General features: G+C 42.7%; 2 protein-coding genes across 4 annotated transcripts; one reads left to right on the forward strand and one right to left on the reverse strand.

The window, feature by feature from the left end:
• The first annotated feature begins 1,244 nt into the window (after positions 1-1,244).
• On the forward strand, positions 1,245-2,981 carry LOC110987900 (trace amine-associated receptor 8b-like). The gene has a single exon (XM_022251056.2). The coding sequence runs from the start codon at positions 1,488-1,490 to the stop codon at positions 2,616-2,618; it is 1,131 nt and encodes a 376-aa protein (XP_022106748.2). The 5' UTR covers positions 1,245-1,487; the 3' UTR covers positions 2,619-2,981.
• A 391-nt stretch (positions 2,982-3,372) lies between these two features.
• Positions 3,373-26,645, reverse strand: LOC110987899 (gamma-aminobutyric acid type B receptor subunit 1-like). 3 transcript variants are annotated; one of them, XM_022251053.2, is made up of 18 exons: positions 26,301-26,645; positions 24,345-24,485; positions 20,686-20,856; positions 17,023-17,124; positions 14,909-15,023; positions 14,590-14,738; positions 14,168-14,312; positions 11,892-11,989; positions 11,212-11,275; positions 10,961-11,053; positions 10,528-10,678; positions 10,094-10,226; positions 9,354-9,461; positions 8,455-8,577; positions 7,726-7,909; positions 7,395-7,543; positions 6,610-6,753; positions 3,373-6,400 (listed from the first exon to the last, which is right to left on the reverse strand). In XM_022251053.2, exons 1-18 carry the CDS (start codon positions 26,526-26,528, stop codon positions 6,320-6,322), a joined length of 2,379 nt encoding a protein of 792 aa, XP_022106745.2. In that variant the 5' UTR covers positions 26,529-26,645; the 3' UTR covers positions 3,373-6,319. The 3 variants fall into 3 exon arrangements, with proteins under 3 accessions (XP_022106745.2, XP_022106744.2, XP_022106746.2); XM_022251052.2 differs by having other exon boundaries at positions 14,141-14,312; XM_022251054.2 differs by lacking the exons at positions 20,686-20,856; positions 24,345-24,485; positions 26,301-26,645 and adding an exon at positions 17,618-17,927 and having other exon boundaries at positions 14,141-14,312.
• Between the last annotated feature and the right edge of the window lie 386 nt (positions 26,646-27,031).

Here is a 27,031-nt window from a genome sequence, read left to right on the forward strand (position 1 = left end):
GCCTAGGGGAGCATTTGAAGCAAGATATGGGACGGAGAGAACCCCCCCCGCCTTTGTGTTGGTCACTGGTTTGATCGGAATCTCAGAAATTTTTTACAGACTTGTGGGGGGGGATGTGCTAGGTAACAATAGTCTAGAGTGTATATAGGGATTGGACAGGTAAGGGGGGTACCCCTCCCTCCCATATCTTGCCTGGTATACAGGGGAGAATAAACCATTCTTTTTTTCTGTAAGTGCAAAGAAAGAATGGTGTCTGTAAACTCTTTTGCTGACTTTGCATAATACATAATTATTACAGATTGGTGAAGTTTCTGGTACTGTCCTAACGAATTGTCGCTTCGGCCTATCATATGGTAATTGTCATTGAGCTGTGGTGCTCCAAGTCAAATGGTGCTTGGATGGAGCTATGTTTCTGGGCCTTTGTGGGTGCCCAAAACATGGATATTGGTTTAATGTGTCGCATGCAGGATAAATCGGCTGCCCAGATTTCGGTGCCCGACACATCAATATGATGAATAATTTCCTTCTGGCTGAGGCGTGCACACACACACCAGTATTTTGTCTTTGTGTGTTACATGTTGTCTGCTTATAAATACAGTGAATCAAAGAGATACTTTTCTGCTAGAACGTTTGTAAAAAAAAAGAGAACAGCACTGGAGAGAAACATGCCAAAATTGATTTAGTAAAAAGAATATTCATCAGCAGTGCCGTCTGCTTCCTTGCGCTTGCCTCTGTCAGATGGTTCTTTGAGGTTTTTGTGGGCTACCCTTGACATGTTCCTGGTTATTGCTTTGATGTCAAAACGTGTTCCTTGTTAAGATGTCGCAAAAATGCGCTCAGGCTGTTTTTAATACAACAAAACTGTACTGACCGAAGGAGGGCGCCATACCGTCTCCTTGTGTCAATTTTAGCAGTCTAAAGTCAGTGGTGGCGTTTTATCTACAGTTTTTAATATATACCTTAAATCTCCATTATGTCTCAAAGTACAAATTGCCGGTAATTCTCATTTAATGAACTCTGCCACGAACTACTAGTAACGTTGGCAAGGCGTTCAAAACGAAATACTAATAGAATTTCCCCTGTTAATCACGAAATACATTGTGCGATTCCAGGGAACGGAGCATTTGCGCAATCAAGTTTGGATTATTACTTGACTATAAACCGTCGGAACTAGGCTATTGCCCACCGTGATCCTGTGTGACAATAGTTTCGTCGCGCTTCATTGCGGTGCATCATCGATTTCTTTGCAGGCTTGCCAACAAAGCCGACTCCTTCCTAAGGTTAGGCATTGTCACACAATAGATTAGAAGGTATTTAAATGAGCCCTCGCTTCATGTTGTTCTATTGTGTGGTGATGTCTGGCCTCAGGGAGGAGTGCGGCATATTGGCAGGTTTGTCTTTGGCATTTAGCTCAGAGTCATGTCACATAATGCTGGCCTATGCCTCTAACAAGAGCAGACTAGATACACTGTATTCGTTGGTTGAAGATGCGTGCAGTTACAGAACCACTATTAATTCTTACAATGAATGATTCTGCTCTGACTGACCTAAGTGGTGAGAATGCAACGTTAGCGACCTGTGCGGTGAGATTTGACATGTCACCAGGTCGTGCCGAACCTATCGTCGTCATAGTGACAAGTGCCTTCATTCTAGCGGGAAATGCGATCATTCTGGTAACCCTTGGCACGACCAAGTCCGTCAGCAACCCTCACAGTTACCTGTTGTCTGCCCTAGCGGTTGGGGGCTTCGTGATGGGCTGCATTGCGGCTCTAGCTATCTACCCAGCGTTGGCACACTGCTGGCCCTACGGAGATACCGTCTGCCAACTGTCGGCCTACACCCTGAACGCCTGCTCCACTTTCAATCTTTTAATCTTAGTTCTACTCAGCTTAGAGCGATACGCCGCTACGGTTTACCCTATCTGGTACAGAATCTTCGTCACTAAGGTCAAGATGGGGTCTGCCATCACCTGCTGTGGCAGTTTATCGGTGTTGCTCTTGGTCGTAATGTTCATTCTCCAGAGCGACTACGAATACAGCTTCCAAGCGTACATCTGCAAGACGACTTTGAGCAGCTTCGAAACCTATCGATGGATTTTGTCTTGTGTGCTGTTAATACCGAGTTTCGTCATAATCACCTATACCTCCGCTGTTATGCTGCTGACTGCACTGCGACGCTCCCGTCAGCGCCAACGCTTGTTCGGCACTTCTCCAACTGCAGCGGATACGCAGCCGCGCTCAAACACCCGTCAAACGTCGACATTTTCCCAACAGAACTCACGTCTCCTGAAAGTCTCCGTCCTGATCTTACTCACCTTCTACGTGTCGTGGGTACCGTCTACTGTCAGGACGATACTGGAACAAATTAATGTCGACGACTTTGACGTTTCCACCAACGCTCCAAAATTTGAATTTATAGCCAGTTGGCTGTTCATCTCCAACACAGTCTTCAATATCTTAATTTATTTCTTCATGATTAAACTTTTCCGGGCTCGAGTGAAGGAACTATGTGCTAAACTGTGTTGTTGTGCATGCAAGGCATTCAGGAGATCAAGATCAAAAGACGACGGATTAACCACCTACCCAAGACCTCAAGCCATCCCAATTTCTGTCATATAAAACAAGTCAATCCACGAACTCATTTCCTATGCTGATGTATTGGACAGGGCAATCCCTTGTTGGGGAGAATGGATAGGCAAAATAACCGACCACGGCTAGTATGGGAGCTTTATTGATTTTTCTGGTGGGGAACCAAAAACTGCAGCTTAAACAAAAAGAGACAGATTTTCTTTCCTGTCACCACGTTGACAGGCAGTGGAATGGATCCCCTTTAGATCAGAATCTTGTCATTATCTGAAACAAACTCGTGGTTCAAATTCTTAATAGGACAGAGTAGTTTGCGATCATTACTTCTGTGTTTAATTCTGTAAAACCTGTAATTTTCCCTAGAATACATAGTCGGAGACAATGTTACAATTTTTTAAGTGCAAAATTTGACAAAATAGTACTTTTATAATAAGAAAAAATTCTTTATTTGTTCATATTGTAAAAGTACAGTTGGCAATAAAAACAATAAACCCTCGTTACAACATTAATTAAAATCATCTATTATTGAAGACGACCAGATAAGGAGAAACGAAAATTTAAGTACATTATTCGACAAATACATATTGGCCACACACAAAAATGAAATCATCATGGCGGTTGTTTCTGATATAAAGATATGGATTGGAACTCGTAAATTATTATTAATGAAATAAGACTTTTTAGCAACGGAATTTTTGATCCTGAATAAACCAAACATTTTATGACGGGACCCAACTTCATACTGGATACCACAAATAACAATGCTCTCGGCTTACAGCATACATAGGTTTCCAAAATGGTTGCTTTGATTTTTATTTTCTAATAACTTTAAAACCGATGAAGATTCTGGAAATTAAGGCTTGGTGACGGAACCAGACTGGTATGTAGCCAGGGCGTGATTTTACATAGCAACATTTTACATAGCATGTTTCGGCGTAGTCTGGTTCTCTGACCAAAGATTTCCAAAGACTCTTGATAAAGTCTTAAGTCTGGTATCACCCACGGATATAAATAGATCATACCTCAACATGTCAAAGGTCACAAGGAAAGCCCTGGGTGGATCCTATGTTTAGATTTCGCTCGTCACCAAGCCCCCGAACAGGGCTCTAGGAAGGGGCTTTGCACTGTGATTAGCTATATCGTGCACGACCTGTGACCGCGAGGTTATCACTTCCTGTTAGCGAAGCGTTATTTATATTTTCGGTTCGCCAATGGAAACCCCTTTGGCATGGGCAAAGTGTCTGCTATATTATAAAAACATGGCCTTGGTACAGTCACTGTGGTGACTGATCACGTGTCTTTTGGTGATATATTTCAAATCACTGGTTATCTTGATCAATTTTTGGATGAACGAATTAAGTGTTGTAAGAATATTTTCAGTAATGAGGAAGAAAAAGAAAAAAAAAAGTAAAATTGCTAACCGCCGCTTTCTTTGCTCTATGGTGTGACCCATTGAGTGAGCTTGCGCGCCTGGTAGAAATTTACCCACAATGCTCCGCGCGTCGTTAGATGTGATCCCTTGTGACGTATTTCCTTAACTATCTGTGCAAGGCAAATGTTTAGGTGTACGTGCAGGCTGTTAAATGTTGGTGATCACTTTGAAAACATTAATGAAACTCAAAAAAAAAAATGCGTAGGAAGGCAGGATCACTGTGTGGCACGTGAAGAGCAAGCAAAAGAAAAATATCATATCAATTTATGCGTACAGACACGGCCGGAGAAAATGCCCGAACATCAACGATGCTATTCTAATGAGAAGGGGATGAGTTCGGAGTATTTTGGCTATTTTTGGAAACTGGAGGAATTACTCCTGTTTTGGGCACGTGGACATTGGTGATACCGGACCCTTGATTCGATGAGAATAGTCGGAATCATCGGATTTGATATCCAGACTAGTTCAGCGGGGAAATTTTGAACTACGCATGGCCGATTTGAGGATAATTTGCATACGTAATGAGGCTGTGAGAATTCGTGCCATGCAAGCAGCTGTTTCATTTCACTTTTTTCACTTATTGGAAATAAAAATATCAGACCAAAATATTTACATGGTAGAATTAGGCCCATTCATAACATATTTTGTGAAGATAAAAATCAAAATTATAGCAACAGAGTGGGCAAACAAAAGCTAGTGTTTTCTGTCTACAGCTCTTTTCTTGAGCAGTAGTTGACCTTTTGGCACGATTTTTGAAGGCCTGAAACAAGGAATTTGACGTTTTATTGAACATTTTCACAAGTGGGCTGAGGTGGAGAGAGGTGTGGAGGTTTCAGATTTGTTGACAGTTTTTCCCAAGATTTTTTTCTCTTCCCGACTGGACGCGTTTGCATATCAACCAAAACTCAACACAGATTACCTAAATTCCCGCATTAATCGTATAACCTTGTGGGCGTTGAATACAGTGCTTCGGGAATGAAAGACGAAGACGATTAGTGTGTTAAGTTCACAGGAAGTTCATTACTTAAACCGATGTCTATTTGCCACGATTATAATACTGCGAGGAGACGTACGAGTTCACAGCATAGCCCAGTCGTTACATGTGAACCTCATGTACACCACATGTACCTGTACAGTGCCATGCATAACGTACGTCAGTACATACTCCAGGTGCCTGCGTATTAAACCGGCAGTTGGTACGTGGTTGTACACGTGAACATGAATACATCGATCGCGCTGCACAAACGGTGTCTAAAACTCACGAAAGGTGAAAAAATCTAGCTAGATGAAATTGACTGGGTTGTGTAGTCTAGTTTCTGGTCTGTCATGTGCAGTATCTCGTCGTTCTGGGAAAACTTCTAAAATTGAGAAATCTTGTGTAAAAAGGAACAGGAGGTTACTAGCAACACTTTGTGGCTAAATTTGACATTCACGTAGCATTCCTTTTCACGAGTCGGTGGTTTTCTATTTGAGTTAGGCCTTCTTGGGCACATTTTACACTAGCTATTGCGCACCTACTGACTGCCAGCTCCCATTGGATAAATACCTAAGTCGCGTGTTACCTTCCGGTTCGGCCTGTCTCTTCTTTTCACTTCAATCAGCGGGAGATCTCAGTTACAGGACCACAAAATCCCACTCAGGTGTACATCGTAAGAAGAGCTGTAGGCCTATACGTCACAGCAAAAACATTTATTTTCCTTTATGTTATCGTAAACGTGGACCTTAATTAGCAAGCTTTGCTCTTTTAGTGTATAAATTACTGCATTGTATTTCTTGAATCTGTAAAACCATTTGAAGATAAAAAGGGGCGATTAACACCCTGACGAAACCTCACAACACAATTCAAACCACCGGAATTACTGGAATGTATGCGGTTGACCCGTAAGACTAGGAGTCCATGGGCCTACAAATTTCTGCACTGAATGAAGACCACCGTGGCGCGGGACATTTCGTACTCAGCCTCAGTACTAAGTGGTTGAACCAATAACTGAAATGAAGGACACTAGAAAATAAAATGAAGCTATAGCCAAAGCATACACTGAACTCTTTATACAATACGGTTGATATGGTAATGTATTCTATAAAACAACACAACATGATACATATTACGACGGAATTAACAGAATAAGATAAACTGCAATACGGTAAAGGTACAATGTAATAATACCACAATCAAGCTTGTATACAGCGTCGTGAAGTTGTTTGGTTTTGTTTATCCCAAGTGAAGCCAAAGTGGATGTGGTGTCAAGGCAATGCGCGGTGTACATCCAGGGTGTGCATATAGGCATGTATACCGGGCAACCTATAGTAGGCTGCCTTGTGTACTTGAACTAGTGGTGGGTTCTCCTGTAGCCCGGCCCACGTATTCCACTCCGCCGAGGTTCTGCAGAGAGTTAGAGAAACACTTTATATTAGGCGGGCTCTCTTTCTTGAGTTGAAACCCATGTACACCAGTTAAGACCATATCAAAGCAGCTGAGCACTGGATGCCGAACTTTTCGTCTCCATTACTATCTGGTAAATTCCAGCCAAGGAAACCAGAATTTAATGTCAGTGCTTGTCCACCTGTCCATCAGCTAATCTTTGTTCTTACCGAACATTTGCAGTTCTGCTTCAACTGTTGTAACTGCTGACGGAGCAGCTTCAACTCCTGCGACTCAGAGGAGCTGCTGCCCGGCTGATTCGAGTGAGATGCTACGTCACTTTTTGTCGGTTGCACGTCGTTTCTCGTCCGTACCTGGAAAGAGTGAGCATTTAAACCCTCTTTTATTAGGGTTGTAACGAAGGAGACAGTGCGTAATTAGATGTTGACACGCAGACAATCTGGGAAGAGACTCCGAAACCCCGAAAATTTTCGTGCAGTTGAAATGTCCTTTTAGGTACCTTAACCACATTTTGAAGCCATATGGTGGTACTCTCGATCGATGTATTTGTTTGTATTTGGGAGCTGGCGTGTAATCTTCATTCATGTGCGGAAAACGGGCAAAATACGTGGTTCAATCAAGCACAAGAGACATCGTTGTATGGCCGTCACGGCAGCGTGCGTGCTTAGATGGGCCTACTCCGACGACTCGACCAAGACAGTCTAGTTGAAAAAAAATTAACTTTCCCATCTGTCTGCGTCTTTGTTTGCGATAAAGCGTTTCCATGTGACTGTGTATCATTGGGAATTGATGGGCGGTAGTCTCTGCGTCTACGTCGATATGGAATCTGGACATAACTAAAGGAAAAAAATTACACGATGCAGCACGTTGTAAAAAATTTAAGCGTGCAACAAGGAGCAAATACTATAAGAAAGAAATCCTCACATGTATCAGAAAACGTTGGTTTGGGCTTCGTGAATGACTTTATTGTATAATTAAGTTGATATACACTTACCTTTGGGACGAAGACCACACAGAGTGTGAGGGTAGTGGCCAGCCAGATCGAGGTAGATACTAGAGCGTAATTGGCATTTCGCTCCTCCAGAAGGAAGGAGACTGGGGCGCCCACTAAAGACAGGATCAAGATATTGTAGACACAAACACCTGAAGATGAAATTGGGAGTAATGTCGTTGAAAATTGGACGGGACTATTATCTTCCTTTTTAGTCATGCATGGATGCTCAGAAACGGCTAATAGATCGGTAGAAATAAGCATTAGATCAAATACAACTTATTGACGAAGGAAAAGCACAGTTTTTGACGCAGAATTTTAAACTTCAGCGTACCGATGTATTTGGAGTCGTTCAGCGCCGGAATAGTGACTTTCCTAGTCTCCCAGGCCAAAAATGCTCCAAATATCAGCAGGAGGCCATTAATGATGTAGAAGGTACCGATCCAGTAGGTCTGGTTCCTTGATTCGCAAATCATACGGATCGGTGTGTACACGATATCGTCGTTATCGGTATCAACCTGTGAAATGGTCAGAACGTCATAATTTAAAATCTGTGTGGAGCAAAAATCCCGATCAACAAACGTCATTTATATTTACAACTTACGATTCCATGCTCGTTTCCAAATTGAATATGAAAATTTCTTTTTTGTCTTTTTAGTCTTTTTAATCTATGATGATCATAATCGTCTTCGTATAATGGCAACAGCTGCTGTATACTGACAGCTTCATTCCATAAAATGATGGCTTCTTCAGTTCCTTCAAGTCACAGTCCCGATTTGATTTAATTTAGTGGCGTAAACGTAACTTTATATACAAGGAGGCACCCCACCTCAGGGCAGAGATCGGTGCCAAGGTTCTGCACATTTGAAATATTCACAACCCATGTGCAAGCCATAGGGTCCATCAACTGTCGGTGGCTCGTGCAGTGCAAAATGTTGCATCTCCAGGCGCCCTGCAGAAATTTCGCCTTAGTTTAAATACGACACTAATAGAATTTGCTAACCACACGGTAATTGATTTTTGATTGGCCAATTAGCGGTATAAACGAAACAGAGCAGCATACCACTTTACTTCCGTAAATTTCAGCTGCCGTCACTGGATCCAGTACATTCCATAGAGTCAGTATTAGGATATCAACGACAATCAAAACAGCTACAAAGCTCAACAAGCGGGTGTCTTTAAGCACCTGTAGGATTGCAGAAAGGAAATACTTTAAGAGAGTGTCCTTCTATTGTAAGTATCATCGATCATCTTAAGACCGTTCAGAAGACTAGTCACAAGAAACAGGAAGAGCAAGGAACAAAGGAGAGGTTTTGTTGTGGTTCATTTTGAATAGCTTCTGACTTGATGTCTTGCTTCCAGGGTTGCAGTCGAGACCACTTAAGACCTTCACAAGACCACACAAGACCAACACAAGATCTCCCGTCTGAATTCAAGTCGCAAGCTTTCAAATGAACTGCAACAAAAGCATTCCTTTTGTCATTGTACATCCTGTTACTTATGACTGGTCTTGTGCATGGTCTTGTGTCTAGTCTTGTGATGGTCTCGACTACAATACTGCTTGCTGCCGTCTTGGGATAGTCCATTGAGGTCTTATTATGGTCGTAAGAGGTCTCGACTGCAACGTTGTCTATTATCATGGCATCCATTTCTTGTATGTTAGGGCAGATACATGCACAAAACGGTTTGAAAGCAGTGTGTGGCAGTTTTTTTCTCGAGTTATAAAGAGCAACGAAACATGCTCAGATGTTGTGGGTGAGCAGGATCTTCAAAAACGTCTGCTACATTGTGTCAGTCATGCATGCTTGTAAACAAATACACATTCCTAGACGTCACAAAAGGATCTAGTCTTGTCAAAGCTGCATGTTTGTAAAGACACCACACCATTTATCATTCAAATTGTTTTTTAAATAAATGTGCGCTTCTTCTCAAGTACTGGTATTCCAGCTACCCCCTTCCTACCATTTTCATGACCGTCTTTCTGGTGAAGATCTTGTGCACACGCCACGTCTTGCTAAACATGGCGCCAAAGGCAGCTGAAAAACCTATCGCCAGGAACCACGTCTTTGCCTGCAGTTTACAATACAATCAAGCTCTAACTGAAGTCACTGTAATGATTCAAAGGTGTACATTTAACTACTGACTTAACCCTCAAAGAGCCGGGTAATTTTGGACCATCTCACAGCCGGGGGGGGGGACTCCGCTCCACAAAGAACTCGGCTGAGCCATGCTGGATGTTTTTGAAAATTAGCATGTAAAGACACTGCTTATCATTACATATGCAAAGTTTGAAATTGATCAAACACAACGGTTTTGCTGTTACGGTCATTTTGAAGGTCAGTGCTACACGCGTGCCAGCCCGCGTATATCGAGCAACACAGAGGCTGTAGTATATGGTTTTAAATTTGGTTGACCTTGTCTCGGAAAAACAATAGTAAGTCTGATCTTTACCAAATGGGTGTTAAAATGACCGCATAGAGTTACTCTAAGACAACTACCAAGGCTCAGATCCTGAAAGAAACGTACTGCAGTAATATGAGAAAAAAAGTACAGGGGGAAATCTCGCCAATGGCTCTTTTCCGGTTCATACCAGGTTGCCCTTTTGCTGCCATGTGTGAGTGCGTGTGTTCGTTCCATTTCCATTGATCTTTGCATTTTGAGTTGTCTGAATCTTTCAATCATCGAAATCAACCAGCATCTACCTTACACATCCACACAAAGGTCGCAGTGGATACAATAGCCGTATCCACACCCTGGCAGATGATGGAGACGTAGGCTAACATTCCACCAATCAGCATCACGTTGTTCATGTTGGGGCTAGACATCTTAATCACCCTGTGAACGAAGATATTGGCGGGATGGTGACGGAGACGGTCAAGCAATTCAACTATTTTGACTGTAATCAAAACTAGTAGAAAGCTCACTGGACAATCTAATTGACCACACCAAAGATAGCAACTAAATTCGATCCATTGTTGAGTGTAATATCCAACACCAATCCTGAGTGAAGAGCTATATACACTTACAGCAGTCAGTGGTTATTCAAAAGCGCTTGTAACTTAAGAAACACATAAGAGTACTCCCTAAAGAAATATAATAAAGAAAGTCAATCTTATTTTATAATCCAATATCAGACCGTTTTTTCCTATAACGAATGTTGAAAGCTAAGAAACAAGAAGCCAGCACGATTCCCAGCGTTGCGAAAACGGTGCCAGTCACAAACACAGGCTGTTTGATAGTTTGTCGGTCTTCCCGCTCAATTATGAAATCAATTGGGGGCGCACCACCTGGATTCCAGAAATAAAAAAAGACTTCCTCAAATTTCAAAGAAGAAAACTAAACAATATTACATACTTTTGTCTAAAACACCGTTGTCGGCAAAATACATTATAACTGAAATACATATGTACATGACATGTGCCTGTCTACCCTTGTCTTAATATCTACGTAATTTTGTTTCAGGATGGTTCGTTTGAGTCTTTCTCTGGATCCTGGATTGTCAGCTCTGGGTAAAACATTGTAGTGAAACAGTTCGCTTACTTAGTACAAAGTAATCAACGTTAAGGCACCTGGCCAAACTATGGGTGGGTAACCTTTCACTTGTAGCTCCTTGCCTGCACCAACAGTAGGGTCAACGATGCCAACACGAAGAGTCTGGAGACCTGTTAAAATAAAGTACAGCAAAACAGTAGGCCTACAACTTCAATCCGATTTTGCATCAAATCGAATCCATGGAAGGTGTGTCACTATTTAATTGCCACTGACAAATAAACACTGGATATTTGTGATGTAATCGCCGATCTTGTTTGGTCATACAAACCTCTGATTTGGAGCAGTTGTAGCAAACCGACCCGATTCCCCTTGCTGTCGAACTGAACCGGGCCCTACAATAAAACACAATGTTGTGTGGCTTGAAGCACATGCTAACCCCGGGTTTTGTATTTTTATCGTTATGACAAGGGCCGTGTCGGAATAACTGGCAGTGGACGATAATAATATGCGTACCGATGTGTACTGAAAACGTTTGCTGCCGCTGGGCAGTGACGTGTTCCTATCAGTCAGCCATGTGATGCGCGATCACTGTCCGTTTTCCCAAATGAGAAGAAAAACCTGAAGGCACGAAAAGGAAGCCCTCGACCTTGCCGTGAGGCTCGAACTTATAATAAGACCACTGATCAGCCAAATTGCGCACTCTCAGCCCAGGATTACGTGAGAAATCGCACAGGTTGAACGCAGCGGGTTAATACTCCCATCGCACGGTTTGTGCACTGTCACTGTCAACATCGAGCCTGCGTCCCTAAGCCTTAGAAGCCATTCTTCCAACGGTGCCCACCCTTATAGAGGATGACAAGCCCACATTTAAAGGGTTTCTGCCTAAGACTTACCAATCACTTTAAGAATTAAATTCCCAAGCCCCTTCAAGCGAATTAAAAAATTCCTTTTCCTGTCTGTTTACAATTTGAAATAGGACAAGGGCGATGCAAGTGTAATGGAAAGTACCGACACTCCCTCGAACTGCATATTGCTCATGACGTCGAAAAGGATTTCCGAAGTCGCACTGTCGTTGTACGTGAAATCAACTAGCGTCCGGGGAGGATCTGATAAAAAAAGAAGAAAGAGAAGCAATACCTTAGTGCGTTGGGTTCAGTTCTTATGAATCCAAATCACCCTTGCGGACTACTGTATTCGAATACTGTCATATACACTCTGATAATTTTTGTTTTCAGATTTTAAGGAACCTCCATGTACCTCGTGTGTCACGTCGCATTACCTCACATCTCGACTCGTCACAGAATAGAAAGGAATAATATCGAATGGAATGGAACAACATGGAATGGATCCTCACGGAATGGAACGGCAGTACAACAATCAGGCTAGCCTTGGCTCAAGTTGTTACTATCTAATACGCGAGCAATAAGCCAATTGCGAGTTAAATTTGAATAAAATCTGGTACCGGTACACTCTGTTCTCTAAATTCATGTGAACATAACATTTTGAATTCTCCATACTAAAACCACTGTTGCTATACCTCGTGATTTGGGGCACGCTTTTGCTTAGTTACATAAGGGACGCCTTGCAACAATACACTGTTCTCAATGGATAAGAATGTCACAAAGGAACCAGTCCATTCCAGAGATGGTGGTCGCTATGCAAAAGCTTGCCCCGAATTACGAGGTATAGCAACAGTTTCTTTAGTCTGGGGAATTCAAATTGTTACGTTTCTGTGCATTCAGATAACACAGTGTACCAGATTTTATTCAAATTTAACTCGCAAGTGGCTTATTACCTATGCTTTCAATGCCAAGAAAATTTCAATCAACAGAGGGCGCAATTTTCTGCAGTCGTGTAGTTACATCTGGGATATATCGTTTTCGATGGCGGGAGCAGTCTATGGGGTAGTGTACATCACTCACGTGACAAGAGTGATGATGGGCTGTGCTGAAATTATACAAGTAAAAGTGCAACGTACTTGACGTTCACACACGAGGCCATCAATTCCTTGGATGCTCGGAACTGAGCACACGTAAAATTCCTCTGACCCAGGGGGTATAGGAGCCCCCCATCAGCTCGCCATAGATGTAACTACATGTAGTGGGGAAAAAATTAGCCATTTTCAACGTTTCTGTGCGTCTTGAGTCTCAAGAGAGTATTGACCCACACAACATGAGCAAAGTGAAAGGATAGACGCAGATCAAATAGTTCACAATGAGTGGAATTTTCAAAATAGTGTATCAGCGTACTTTGTAGACATTCTAAAGCCATCTGAACGGAAAATTTTGTTGTAAAATTTCGGACTTATAATAGTACCATTTAAAATTATTATAAATTATAGGTTTTGGCTCAGTCGTTGATTGTAATCCCTCGAAATTCTGGGGGCAGTTTGTCGGAAGTGAAGCAAAGCCAGCTAGGATTAATCGACATAATAATTAGCCTATGCAAGACCTTCGCAGAAGTCGAGGTTCGTTGGGGGATCCACACTTGTATAGAGAAACGCAAGCCACTGCGCAACTGAATACATTATAACACTGATTAGAATAAGAATGCGGGCCGACAGAGCCTCTAAGAAGGTCTCAGATACCGGTAAGATTGTAGTCAGTCCTGATAGCAGCGTTTGGCCCCGAATCATGAAAGGTTGCTTGGCATTCGCCCGTACTACTAGGCCTACTGCTACTAAAAAATGTATCGCAGCAGTACAAAGCATTCAAATCAGCGATCACACTGCCAGTCTTTCCTTAATAAGAAACATCTTATCCGCTAACCCAATGGCCTGTGGATATCTTCCGTGTCTCTCCAAGGAATAGGCTGATCCATTAAATCTGTCGCTCCTAGGATTCTTCCAACGTCCAAATGTCAATCATGATATCAAGAGTGGCATCCATTCTACTCTTCGCACCAATGCGCCACTGCTCGCGCTCACTGTCAAACAATACCCATCTATACACTATATGTATAGTTTACCCATGTTTCCAAACTAGAGCAAGAAAATGCTCAGAAAAAAGTTTTTCAATGCTAAATACAACGGTTTTTGCTGTGAAATAAAATGCACATCACGAGCCCTTTATTTCACAGTACACAGAGCCGGCGCAAATGTTTTCGACCATAATGCTTTCCAATGCTAAGCACAATGTTGTTCTTCAGCTTATCAAAAGCAAGAAAAAAAGGCAACTCATCGAAGGCTAATACCTCCAACAGGTGCTGAAATTACAATTTTTCAATCACTAATGTTCGCAAACGGTGCCGTGACCTACTTGTGGAACGTGTATTAGAAAGTATACCCAAATCTCGAAGCTGACTGTCCGCTTCTTCGAGAGCTAAGGCGACGCTCCAAACCGAGTCGTACCCAAGGGTACTGTACACTTCCAGAACCTCAGCTTCGTCTCCCGCAAAAGCCCGCAGAGCCTCTGTATAAGTATCTGCCGTCTGATTGAAAGATTGGCGGTTGATTAGTGAAGCAATGTTCAAAGGCATGGGAGAATATCCAAAGCAATAGGCCTAACAGGATATAAATTCCATTTCCGAGCAAGCACTAGTGTGCTAGTGTTATAACAGGACCCAATAACAATCATTACCCATAATTAAACTTCTAAGGCAGCGGTCATTTCGTTTCTATTGTCCTTCGCTTTTTCAGGGCAGACTAAGGGATGAAACATTTTAACAACAACAAAAAAGATTCTCCGCAGAGCATCGTTTGACTTACAAGTCCTGCTACTGACGGCTTTCTGCTTCCTGTTACGGGAAGGTAAACTCCGGCAACCCCAAAGGAATAGGCAGTAACCTCGTCCATCTGATCGATGGTACAGTCAATGGAATCGTCTGGAATTCGCCACCATCCCGTCGCAAACCACCCTTAAAAGCATTAATTAGCTTCCTCGGTGATAAAACCGTTTAAATTTCATAAAGAAATGGAATCCATGAAATACTGCGTCTCTTTATTCAAATTTTTATACATATTTTGGAGCAGTAAACAAGACAGTATCTCTTTAAACTAAATGGAGCAGAAATGACTTCTTGTATACCTGGTATTATCCAGACATACTTGGCACCGTACATCTGTTGGTGGTAGGCTGCACAGAAAACTCGTCTTGCCATGTTGCTGTAGAAATTGCCCATAATGATACGGGCCCCAACATTCTACCAAGCGAATGAACAACAAACATGAAGATCTTACATTCTTAAATCCTACATTCTGAGCCATTGTTATCTTCCTTTTCTCGTCGATGAGCAGGCGGGCAAATTGAATATGATTCTCTGTCAATCCAGATTAGTTCTGATTATGTCGTGTATGTGCGGCCATAGTAGACTTTCCAATACAGCAGTTGCTCTCCGTCAGACTTGTATTCGAGTCACGAAACATCGAGTCCGAGCCCAAGTCCGAGTCACATCTCTGGAGTCTGAGTTCGAGTCTGAGTCCCAAGTCAGTCGGTTCGAGTCTGCGTGCAAGTCACGAGTTACATAGGTCGAGTCCAAGTCAAAGTCACCTTTATAATTGTATGGGGAAAACATTTTCAGGTTTGCAACTGTTTCACTTGCAGAAATGAAACATTTTTCCTTAATTTTTGTATTGCAGAATCTTCCGTTGCTTTTTCTCTTAAAATTGTTTAATCCAAAATTGACTACTTTGGAATGGATGCCATGACCGATCTTCGTCTTTTCACACAAGCACAGACCGTATTGGGGTGCAGTCCACTAATTCAAGCAATAATTTCCGCCAAGTTTATTAGCATTAAAAGGGCCCCCCACAGTATCTTTTGAAAAAGAGGCTTCTTTGGACCCCAAAATGGTGAGATTGTGTAAATCTTTGTCGGAATCAAGTCTCTGGTTCTTTGGGCTTCCATCTGAGGGCAGAAGGGATAAAAAAAAATACGGTTGAAAAAGGACCGAGAAAATAGAGGGTTACCATTTGAAAACTGGCTGCGTGCTGACTTTTGAACTTCGACTTTTCGGAGGTTGCTTTTGTTTTGCGTGAATAATTAAAAATGTAATTGGTTAACCCCCCGAAAATTGAAAAGAAACTGAAAGATTGATGACCAAATAATAATTGAAATTTTGTGTGAGACACCCCAGGGATGTTGGCTTGCATGTTATTGAGCTCTGAACAATGGAGATTTTACACTCTTTTAAAATGGGGCGTGAATTAGTGGACTGTACCCATAGACGTCAGATCATCTAACCCATAACCAGCTGCAACTGGGATTCTTTGAACAGCAATATACGTGATTCAAAGCTTTGTCTTGGCAGGGCACAGTCTGCATATGATACAAGGGCAGGGCACAGTCTGCATATAATACAAGATATGGGGCGGAGGGAACCCCCCCCCAATCTTTGTGTTGGTTATTGCTTGGTCGGAATCTTAGGAATTCTTTACAGACTTCTGGGGGATGTGTTTAATAGGTAACGATAGTCCGGAGTGTGTATAGGGATTGGACATGTGGGAGGGGGTACCAATCGGCCCCATAACGTGAACGGTATCCCAGTCTGCGTCCAACAAGAATAGTCTGATGCCAAATACATCATCGTGCATTAACGCAAAGTCAAGTTTGGACGACAAGGTACATGCTTTGATACATCGATTGATCAATCATTATATGGACAACCACGTGTGCACCGCAGTAGCCGCATCTGGAGCTGTTTTGCTCAGTGAAAAAAACTTAACGATGTAATTTCTGCCGAGTCACGAGTCACTCAAGTTGAGTCTGAGTCCGAGACCGAAATTTAAAGTCCACGTCCGAGTAATTTGTCGAAGTGACTCAAGTTCGAGTCATTAAAAATGTGATTTGAGTCAGACTCGAGTCCCAGTCACGAGTCACACAAGTCTGCTTTCGGGCTCAGAGAAGTGCATTGATTTGCCATTTAAATTCACGAAACCTGGAAAAACGTGCCAATGAGTGAAAATATGCAAGAGCTTGCCATAACAATGTTGATTTAAATCTTGATTTAAATTGACGATTTAGATGAGGGTAATTTGTATCGGCCAACCATGCTGATGTTCAAACAACCGTAAGAACGTTACGAGTGCCAGGAGAGTAAATGCCAAAAGTGCTAGGAAATTCCAAAATGTGGGCACATGTATAAATTGCAAATATAAGGAAAAAGACATCATTAGCTGTTGAACTACAGAGTGTTGACATACCTTGATGTTTTCAAGTTGTATGGCAGGGTCTTCGACAAAGCTCTCAGCTGCCAGAATGTCTATGCCGGAAGATCTGGCGTCCCGTTGAAAGTCAGATACCGCCTTTGACATAACAGGAAGGCACATAATTATCAGCAATGAGACAAAAAAAAAAACCGACCTTGCAGGCTCGATCTTATAAAGCGGTAGACAGCTAGGCACCGTGTCTTTCATAAATATATACTTTTGGGTGTCATGGATTTTGACGGATGTCGGAATGCAGAGATAGAATAGACATCAAACGTAAAAGTGGATTTTGTTTTTTAATTCAAGAACGCATTAATAACAATTGAAGCATTTTCTCCTATGCACCCACTCAGACCGCAATCCAAAATACGCGAGGTCGATTGTTACTTTGTAACCGGACATTGTCAGTAGTCAAGACGTCTGAAGTACAATGGAAATAGAACTTTTTTGTTAAATATATCTCTATTTCTTTTCGGCCCTGGAAAGCAATAACGAAAACAGCGAATGCCATGTGACTGGCTCTCGGCGTTTCAATATACAGAATCTGTGGGTGAGGCGTTGCAATAATACTTATAGGCCTATTACTTACACGCTCCGAATGTTGACATTTTACTGTAAAAGCCTCATTTAGTAACGTCGACTGTTGCATCGGATGGTTTCAAGCTAGCGTGAGCGTGCACTGAGTGTATGGCTCCCTGACGCCGAGCACTATTAACCATGTGTTGCCATACACCATACATATTCAAGTGCTATGCTTGTATTCGATCAGTCACCCACCTATACCCAGCAAGAAATGAGACTGAGGGGTACCCCCGAACATGTCCAATCCCTATACACATTCCAGACTATTGTTACTTAACACATCCCCCTAAAGGAATTCCCCAGATTCCTGCAAGACAGTGACCAACACAAAGCAGGGGGGGGGGTTCTCTCCGTCTCATACCTTGCTGCATATGCACCCACCCTTACTCATGTCCACCCAATTGGGGAAAGATGCCCGTATGCAACACGTGTGAGCCAACAAACGATCTTGGCGATGTTCATGATACAGATGTACGTCTGTAACATCTGTATGACACTCCTGCAGAATGTTACATTAAAACGGCGTGTTTGTGGCTTTTCAAAATTGTTCCCCTTTTGAGTGCTATTTAATACATTTTTGTTGTTAGGAAGTCCAGTAGGTTTTTCATAATCTGCCTTAATTTATTTCTCACCACCAAATAGTGGGGATGATTAAAAAAACCCTGCTTCAAAATGGCGACACATTTGGTACTCTATAGAGTACTCTATGGAGTACCAAAGTGTGACGTCATGTAGAACCAGTAAATGCTGCACAAACGAATGGAGAACGCAAGCGTGGTTCACGTGCTGGTTCTCGCACTGATGCCTTTTACACACTTTAGAGAATGTAAGTGATGCATTCGCTTTGGTATGGCTACATGTCGACGATCGAGCGTGATACTTCACCAGTCCTGTGCAATAGTACATTTGACGTATGTGCGGATCCTTGTCACGTGATGAAGAACGGACCAGTGAGAGTTCGCTCTCGACCATAAATGCGTATATGAGGTATAGTAAAACAACTAAAACATAGTTTATTTCGGGAAAAAAACAAGCTTTCTACGGTATTGTAAGTTGACAACTTCATCCGGTCACACTTTTTTATAGACCTATATGGCCATTTTGACACACGCAAGAAAGTTAAAATGGATGGTAATGCAGCCGTATAAGCATGCATTTTTATGCATGGTTTTCTGGCTCAATCTTCAAATTCATTTCAGCTTAATTTTGAATGCAGTTTAAGACTGTGAATGGCATTAATAGAAAGATGGTTCAATTTTAGCTCTTTGCACACAAATGTAATAACCCGACAATCAAATTTGTGGGTACACTTAATCAAATTTACCTTATTTTCAAAAGTCGTGAAGATTGAATTGAAAGCGAGGGTAGCTTCTTTTTATTTTGGGAACCGAAAAAAATGAAAGGAATGAAGTGAATGTTAATTACAGAATAATTTCATTTACAATGATGAATAATTAAAAAAATTGTGATTTATGATGTCTAAATGTTTTAAGCAACGTTTTTAAAAAAAAAAATGGAAGTGAAGCCAAAAGCACCCAAAATAGTCCGGCAACGGCCCACAAATCACATTGAATAAGATAGATGCAGTGAATATCGCCGAATATGGTTCCCTGTGAATAATATTAAAAATTACAAGTGAAGAACTTCAATTTTTCCAACCCCATTGGTTTAGAGATTTGACTGCAACTGAATTCACCAATGGCCAGATATTTTCAATTCCTTTTCCATTGTCGTTTAAACACATTTCGGGATGCAGAATCAGCTCTTTGGTTTCCCAGGCTAAAAATGAGACACGGCACTCTTGTTACGAAAAATTACTGTTTGCAGACAGGTGTAGTATGATGTGCTACTTTGATTATGTTTTCGATCTGGAATAATTTAGCACTTTGAAGGTCTTGCTGGTGAGAAATGCACGAGGGAGGAAAAACAAAACTATCAAATGACAACTTTCATTAGTTTCCCTTTCGAAGGTTAAAACCACACTATTTTTTATTTAGTCTATTTATAGCCCAAATAAAGAACATAAAGGAATCCATTTACAACCGACAAATAGCTTCAGGAGTTTTATTACTAGATGCAATGTCAGTTGGACGCGCAGGCGAGGTCTTCCCTATCGGCGCGGCCCTAGGCAGGCTCGCACGTGTGGCTTGTTTCCGAACGACCTTGCTTTTTCGAAATGTTAAACTGGCTCGTTCTCAAAAAAGGCGTCTTTAGACACATTGTTGGTTAGACCTCTTTCCTGTCATTTCTGCAAAATGACAGTTTGCAAGAAAGAGTTTTGTCCCATAGCCATCTTTAAACCAAGGATGCTTTCAACGATAATTTGTTTTGTTACTCTTTGACAACTACAAATGAAGGATATTCACCTGTGTCTATGGGTATCCACCTCAAGCAGAAGCACCCTGTTATCAGGTGAAAAGAGCCGCGAAGTTCAGCTCCGACCAAAGGAGCTTCCGCTACGTGCTAAGAAAATTGAGCCCTCTCTCCCCCCAGCTGGAAATCACGCGTGGACGTTACGAGTTGTATTTTTCCTTTCTTTTTTATGGGTTCTTATTCGGGAAGCAGTAGGCTCTCGATTTGGTTTCCTAGGCTGAATATGAGACACAGCACTTTGGCCACGAAAAACTTTTACTGTTCGTAGCGTAGACGGGAGTTGTAAAGTACAGACCCGTCTCTTGTGTGTAGGATAACCTTATAAATTACATGTACTTTGAATTGGAGAGCGGTCTAACAGGGAGGTTTCAATATTGCATTAAGGGGAAATAACGCGAATGGCTGACGTGCTCCTATAGAGAAAGGGTCAAAGGAAGCCGACTATGACACTGGCATTAATGAGTACATGTCATTTTTTTAAAAAATCAAACAAACAAAAAACTTTCTCAAATTTCAAACTCCAAATCTCACATTGAATGGCACAGCACCTGTGCAATTAAGGGGACTCATGTAATATAACTCTTGCTGACTGCACGCAAACAGACTTGGGAGTCACATGACCAAGCACATTACCGGGTCGGTAGACATTAATGGTGTCGATTCATAATAATTTCAAAGGAATTTCAGAGAAATGAGGCTTACAAGAGAGAAGAGGTCACGGGACTGATGTAGCGTGGCCACTTTGTTCCAGTTAAACTTCTTCATTGCAGCCAATCGGACCACGTTGAAAACAGATTCGTGAGGCGTCATGCGGAAGAAACGAGGATAGAGGAGACGATTCGACAGCTCCGAGGACGACGAGGCGAAAGCCAGCTTAAACAAAACAAGAGAAGCACAAAACAAATTTACAGTTTGTCGCCTTGTTAAGAGTTTTTCCCTCCAAAACTTTACTAAACACCTGTGATTTTTTTATGACTCCACTAATGTTATAATGAGCCCAGAGCCCCAATGCTGATTTCACAATGTGGCGTCGTGACATTTGATTCTTGTACCACGGGGAAAAATTCATATCCGGCAGGCCTTGCTTGCCGGAGGTGAATTGCTTATCCCATTCGCTTGATACGAAACCATCGGAGAATCAGTTGTACATGTAGATCCTGTGAATCCACGCCCCCAATTCATTTTTCATTTTGTTGGTACCTCAAACACCTTTGTAACGACGCACTCACTATCCGGTTCGTTAGCCGCTGTCTGACGTCGTTCTAACGAAAATCACGCCCACTCACGCGGTTTTGCCGTGTGACTGTTGGCGAAAGGAATTAGCGTCAATCTGGCAGAGTAACCAACTGGCGCCCGTAATCATGCAGTGTCGTTTTGTGGCGTGGTAACCGAATTGAAATTCACCCCTAAATATCTCATGATGCTACCCGCCCCCCCCACCCGGATGCGCCACGGCTATTTCAGAGCTATGTCGGTGTACTTTCTGTCGTCGGTTTTCAGAAAGAAAAAAAAAACACACTCTGATATCCCCCGAGCGCCACTGCCCTTAACAAGTAGAACGTGCGCGTGCATGACTGTAGTTAATAGAGGGCCTGGTTGTTTCAAACGGATCTACAGCCCTGGACAAGCTTCTCGGGACACATGTTAATATAGACCTTTTTCTTGTGATGTCACGATCGTGCTGTACCTGTTTTGTGATGGTAATGAGTGCACAGTGTTGTGGTGGTAATTAATCTACCTATTCAAGATAAACTACCGTAAATGGGGTAACTTTGGGCCATTTTTTTTTACATGTATGTTATCATTTCTTCTCAGTTAAAGACAATCAACTTCCCTTCTTTTCAGAGCATTGTGATACTCATCTTAACGTCGATGCTGAAAAAAAGGAATTTCAAAATTTATTGGTGTCTTGAGGCTTAAAAAAGCGGTGACCAAAGTTACCCTGGGTTTGGGGAAACATTGGCCACCTTTCGTTTTTTGGTCTTCATCAAAACGGGGCATGAAAATCAAAATATAAATGGTTACCACAAACAACGAAGATGTTACATAATGAATGACTATGATATTTCTGGATAAAATGATACTAAATACGTCCGCATCCACTGTATGTTTGAGAGAAAAACAACGTTTCAAACCCTCTAGTGGTCCCGCCGATCAAAGTTACCCCATGTTACGGTAGTCAAACATGCAGTGTTCCCACGAGTGCTTGCACGTGGTTGAAGCTGCCTGTAAGAATACGCGATCACCGTGGCCAAGGCGGTCCACGTGTGGTAGTATTGTTCACATTCAGTGCAATCCAGTCACTTGGGTTGAAATGGTGTATAACCATCATACCCTTTGCAGATCCCAACTCCCCGGTTAAATTCTTATATTGAGAGAATTATCTTGTTTCAGAGACCAGACATGTGACGTATAAACAGTTGAATCTTTACTGCTGATCTGATCTGGTGAATTTAAGATTACACACATTAGTCGCAATAAGGTGATGAAGAGGAGATTGTGTGTCCATTCAAGCTTTAAGTGTCAGGGACAAACAGTAGACAGATTTAAGCCTACATAACGAAATCCATCACAGTCCTATTGACAATGTCTAGGGGTGTAAAGTTAGGAAAACCTCGCCGGATACACATAATAGGCACGTATAAACTCAGTCTGAATTGGTTCAGAGTCGTCAGTGTATGTGACTGTGCATCGTACTACCGGGTGGTTTTGCGTATGCTTTCCGTCGTTGTCCCTGGAAAACAAAACATGGCAGCCGGCGGTTGAACAGAAGGTATATCATTGGACAAATTGTACAAGTAGGGGTTCAACGTATTACGATACACCGTGGCATTTCGTCCCATAACAGTTATGGGTCCAAAATTGAAGCGTTTCTGATTTTGAAAGGCCCATTCTGGTACAGAAACAACTGATAATCTTGTGGGGTTTTTCCTTTTTCATCATTCCGTTATTGGCTCGAAAAATGCAACGATGATCCATCAAGAGCCCCAAAAGAAAGGAAAGGGCAGACTCAAATTCTGTAACGATGTGTTGTGGCTCACCGTTGTCATTCTGTATATCGCGCGCGCCGCATTTGTGAGGGCATGTTACCCGCTCTGTTCGGTGAAAGCGAAGAAAGTGTACATGCAATCATTGCCCAGCATTTCACAAACATTTTATGCACGATTAGCTCAGTGTCCCTTAGACTTCATCTTGTTGCCAAATTAAGTTAACAGAGTTTAGACCTGGAGTCCTTAAATTCTATTGCCCAATCGACGATGTCCAAAGATGTAAAGAAATAGTACCTCGCCGGATACACATAACACTAGGCACGTAGAAACCCAGACAATCCTGGACAAAAGTGTTGGGACACCATGTCGATAGCCATACCCTTTGCAGGTCCCCCAGTCCCCCAGTCAATGTTGTCATCTCGGGTAGGAGCGAACATTACTCATTGAGACCCAACATTGAGAGGGAGCCTGGGGATTTGGGGCTCAAGGAGATTTGGCTAGGATTGTAGATCTCGATCGGTGTACCCTATCGCTGGTTCGCGCCCTCCCGATTAGGCGGGTTTTGGTGTATGTGAACCAACGATGAATGGATTCCCGTGATACAAACAGGCCCAATACACAGCAGAGTACACTGTCTTTTTTGGAGAACCTGGTTTCACTTTTCATCATCTTTCCCTTCCCTTTCAGACTTAGTCATCGAGGTTCCCATTCCATCATAATAATTATTTATGTACAAAATTTAATACTATTTTGCTCAACACTTTTTAAAACTGGGCCTATGCGTTTTCTTTAATTAAACCTTTTCCCGAAACACGTACGGGAAATTTTATACTCAAAAGATTACTTGCCCCAAAGGCGTGGTATAGTGACAGTCCGGGCTATGTCTTTCGATTCCTGTTGAAAACATAACCTTAAGCGTGACAACGCATCCTAACCTGCAAATCTGTATCCACCTCGTTTGTGGATCGAAAAACCGTACAGTTGGAGCGGTATACGTGAGCTACCTTCGATATGTAAATAATACGGTCTCGACGCACAATCGCGGGTAAACATACAAAGTACTGTGGTTTGACATGAGTGTGTTTACCTGCGGTGGCATTTTTTCTTTTCTTTTTTTAATGAAACATCCCAATACAAGCGATTCACAATAGTGCGCCACCAAGAATTTGCAACACGTTGGCCAATCATAAGGCGCGAAATTTGTCGACCCTTTCCAAACGCGCATTGGGTCGACAAATTTCGCGCATTGTGATTGGCCAACGCGTTGTATCTCTTGGAGGCGCACTAATGTGAAACGGCCGTATTAAACTCTCAAAATAATTTTTTCCTGCCAGAGGTAAATTCAGATGGCTAGTTTAAGTTAGCCGTTACTTGTAAGAGGTTCCAGTGATGAGACGCTTGTGCCGTGGGCTCTGTAACAACGGAGCATCCGCCGCCGAGGACCATTATCTTGGTCGTTGAGGTGTCGTACAGTTCCCGATACATAACATCCGTTGCCGTTCCTCCGTCGCACTGCATTCATTATGAAAAGACAGTGGACTATGACAGTGGACTATGAATCTACTTGTATGGATATCCATGGTCCCTTGGCAAATAACTGGTCCCCTGGGATCCCTTATGCGTCTGGTATCTGTTTGGCAAATTGCCTCTGTCAATGTTAGAACTCTTTACATGTAAAATGTACATGTCTGGGTTAAAACCTTGTTGTTAGACTTTATTAAGCATAACGATATGGGACATGCTCAGGACTAGTGGTGATTCTTTCAATCTATTCCCAGGGAATATCTCTCAGTCATTTTGAGGCAAATGCTATGGAAATAGGACCATTCAGATCTTTTGGGCAGGTGTAGTCCAAAATATGCAGAGCACGACTAGCGTGAACTAAAACGATTGTAACACTTAAAATCCTTTGTCGGATTGAATTAAAGCTCCATTAGGTGAACGTAGAATGAAAATTTATTTTATGTTTTTGCTCAGCTTGGTTGGTGTCTGGAAAACCAAGAGCCTTGGGAGGAGGGTGGAATGGCCCGCAGCTGTGGGGTCATAAAAAAGGCCGATTTATAAGATAAATTATGAGACGGACATGGTGGGCCAGCTGACGCACTATAATTCGGGCAAAATGGGCCCCTGCAATTCAGTGGGCCTGGCATACTAGGTTGCCCGGACAAAATGGGTTCCATAAATGAATGCACGATGACGAGAGACAAGGGTTCTGTGAATAACTATCGGATGGGCTAGATGCAATAGACCACCGCACGCAATCAGCCGGACATAATGAACCTATGGACATCGTGAGTCGGGCATAATTACATTGGTCAGCAAACATGATCAGGAAAAGCGCATGGGCATTATTGGGACATGCGTGGGCACGATCAGCAGCAGGCGCAGGTCCGGGGGGGGGTTCGACCCCAAAACCCTCTTACTCTGAGACACAAAAGGGTAAAAAAACAAATGGGGAAAACATAAAGCATAAGTAAAGAGTACAACAATGGTGAATGCACCGATATCATCTAGGGGAGTCTGGTTGGCAAGACAGTTCTTTCCTCGCCTTCCACATCTGTGGTCCCGAGTTCGATTCCCGGCCCGGTCCACACGTGGATTGGGTTTTCAGTCCCTACCTGACTCCGTGGGTTTTACCCAGAATATTCCTCTGGGGTTTTCCTCCCACCTCTAAAACTGTAACTGCTTCTTATTGTCTCCCCTTTACTGATGTTGGTGAATGTGGGTCGTTTGGCGGCTGCCCGAGGCGCCCTTGTATGCCATCGGCTCAACTATGTTTAAATGTATCCGCTGTTCCACGCTTAATCTCTTCTTGTACAGCGCATTTGAACATACCTATATGAAATTTGTTCTTTATAAATGAATAAATTATTGTTAAATTATCATCATTTTAAAAAATGTGAGTCATGTAATGCTTAATCATCGCTTCCACTTGTCCGCAAAATGAGTGTTAAGAAAAATGTCCGGCCTGAACCGTCCCCGGAAAAATTCCTGGATCCGCCCCTGCTCAGTCACAGTATGCTGCAAACGTTATAAAGTCTGTAGTGCCCCCTATAAGGCTAGGCAGGTCCAGCTGGCGCAACAGGGCCCACTCCTTCAATCTTTTCTTTACCATGAGGAAAAGGCTAATTTGTTGGTCTATTTCTTTTTCCTTCTTGTAAAAAGAAAGCCCCTAAATGTAGCAACACTCCACAGAAAGGCTAAAGGTTAAATGAATAAATTCGAAATTTGTGGCTCCCGAAAAACAAGCCCCCCCCCCCGAAAATGTATTTCCGGATCCGTCTGGGGTGCCCCTTCATTTACAAAAGGAGGAAAATGCATACTTGCCTTAGTGTCGAGTGGCTTAATAACTATCTCGTAGCCTGGCAGTACATCGGGGTTAGCGTTGATGTGTTTTACGGCGAGCTGGCTAGATAGCAAGAACACCTTTCCACCCGACCAGGCGCCAGACATCGGATAGAGACCAAGGATATGGAGTTGAGTAGCGTTGGGATCGCAGACTGCTGAGCCGATGTTGCCGGCCAGCCACAGGAAGGGCAGGACCGCCACCAGCATGTTTGACCCAGATGACAACTAACTAATGTAAGGAACAGACGGTTCGAAGCTTCGCAAGTCGAGCGCCGCTGAAGTTCAGCGCGAATTCAGCCCACACACAGCATTTCCGCAGCTCGAATGAAAGCATGCGTGCCACGCACGCACGCACGGCAATATAGTTTATATGACCCTTGGTGCGGAAACTTTAGAAAATGGTACAGTTTGATTGGTTGAGGCATTTCGTTGCAGGCTGTTGGCTGATATAACTCCGCCCACCGCACTAATGGGAATGTAACACGTGATTCTCTCCAAAAACCGGCTGCATGTTAGTTTCAGTGGCGCTGTTCGGTAAGGATGATCCGTGGTTAAGAATCCAATGTTCTACTATTTTTTACCCCGAGCTAGGGTCGGTCGGTCAGGACAAAAGAGGGGGTAAACACTTGCTTGTCCCCAGAAATGCTTAAGATTATCACTTTTCCCATTTTCTGTTTCTTGGCAGGAAATTCCAGACAGGGTCAGCCGCA

This window comes from Acanthaster planci, linkage group LG13, assembly GCF_054643075.1.
Source record: "Acanthaster planci isolate LZ-2023a linkage group LG13, COTS_SCS, whole genome shotgun sequence".
In the NCBI taxonomy this organism is placed as follows: domain Eukaryota; kingdom Metazoa; phylum Echinodermata; class Asteroidea; order Valvatida; family Acanthasteridae; genus Acanthaster; species Acanthaster planci.

Excerpts from the sequence above, each read along its gene's own strand:
- LOC110987900 (XM_022251056.2), top strand. The coding sequence starts at position 1,488 with ATGCGTGCAGTTACAGAACCACTATTAATTCTTACAATGAATGATTCT.
- LOC110987899 (XM_022251052.2), bottom strand. The coding sequence starts at position 26,528 with ATGCTGGTGGCGGTCCTGCCCTTCCTGTGGCTGGCCGGCAACATCGGC. Across the intron at positions 8,578-9,353 it reads GAAAGACGGTCATGAAAATG|GTGCTTAAAGACACCCGCTT; the intron begins GTAGGAAGGGGG and ends GCAATCCTACAG. Across the intron at positions 7,910-8,454 it reads AAATTTACGGAAGTAAAGTG|GTTGATACCGATAACGACGA; the intron begins GTATGCTGCTCT and ends ACCATTTCACAG.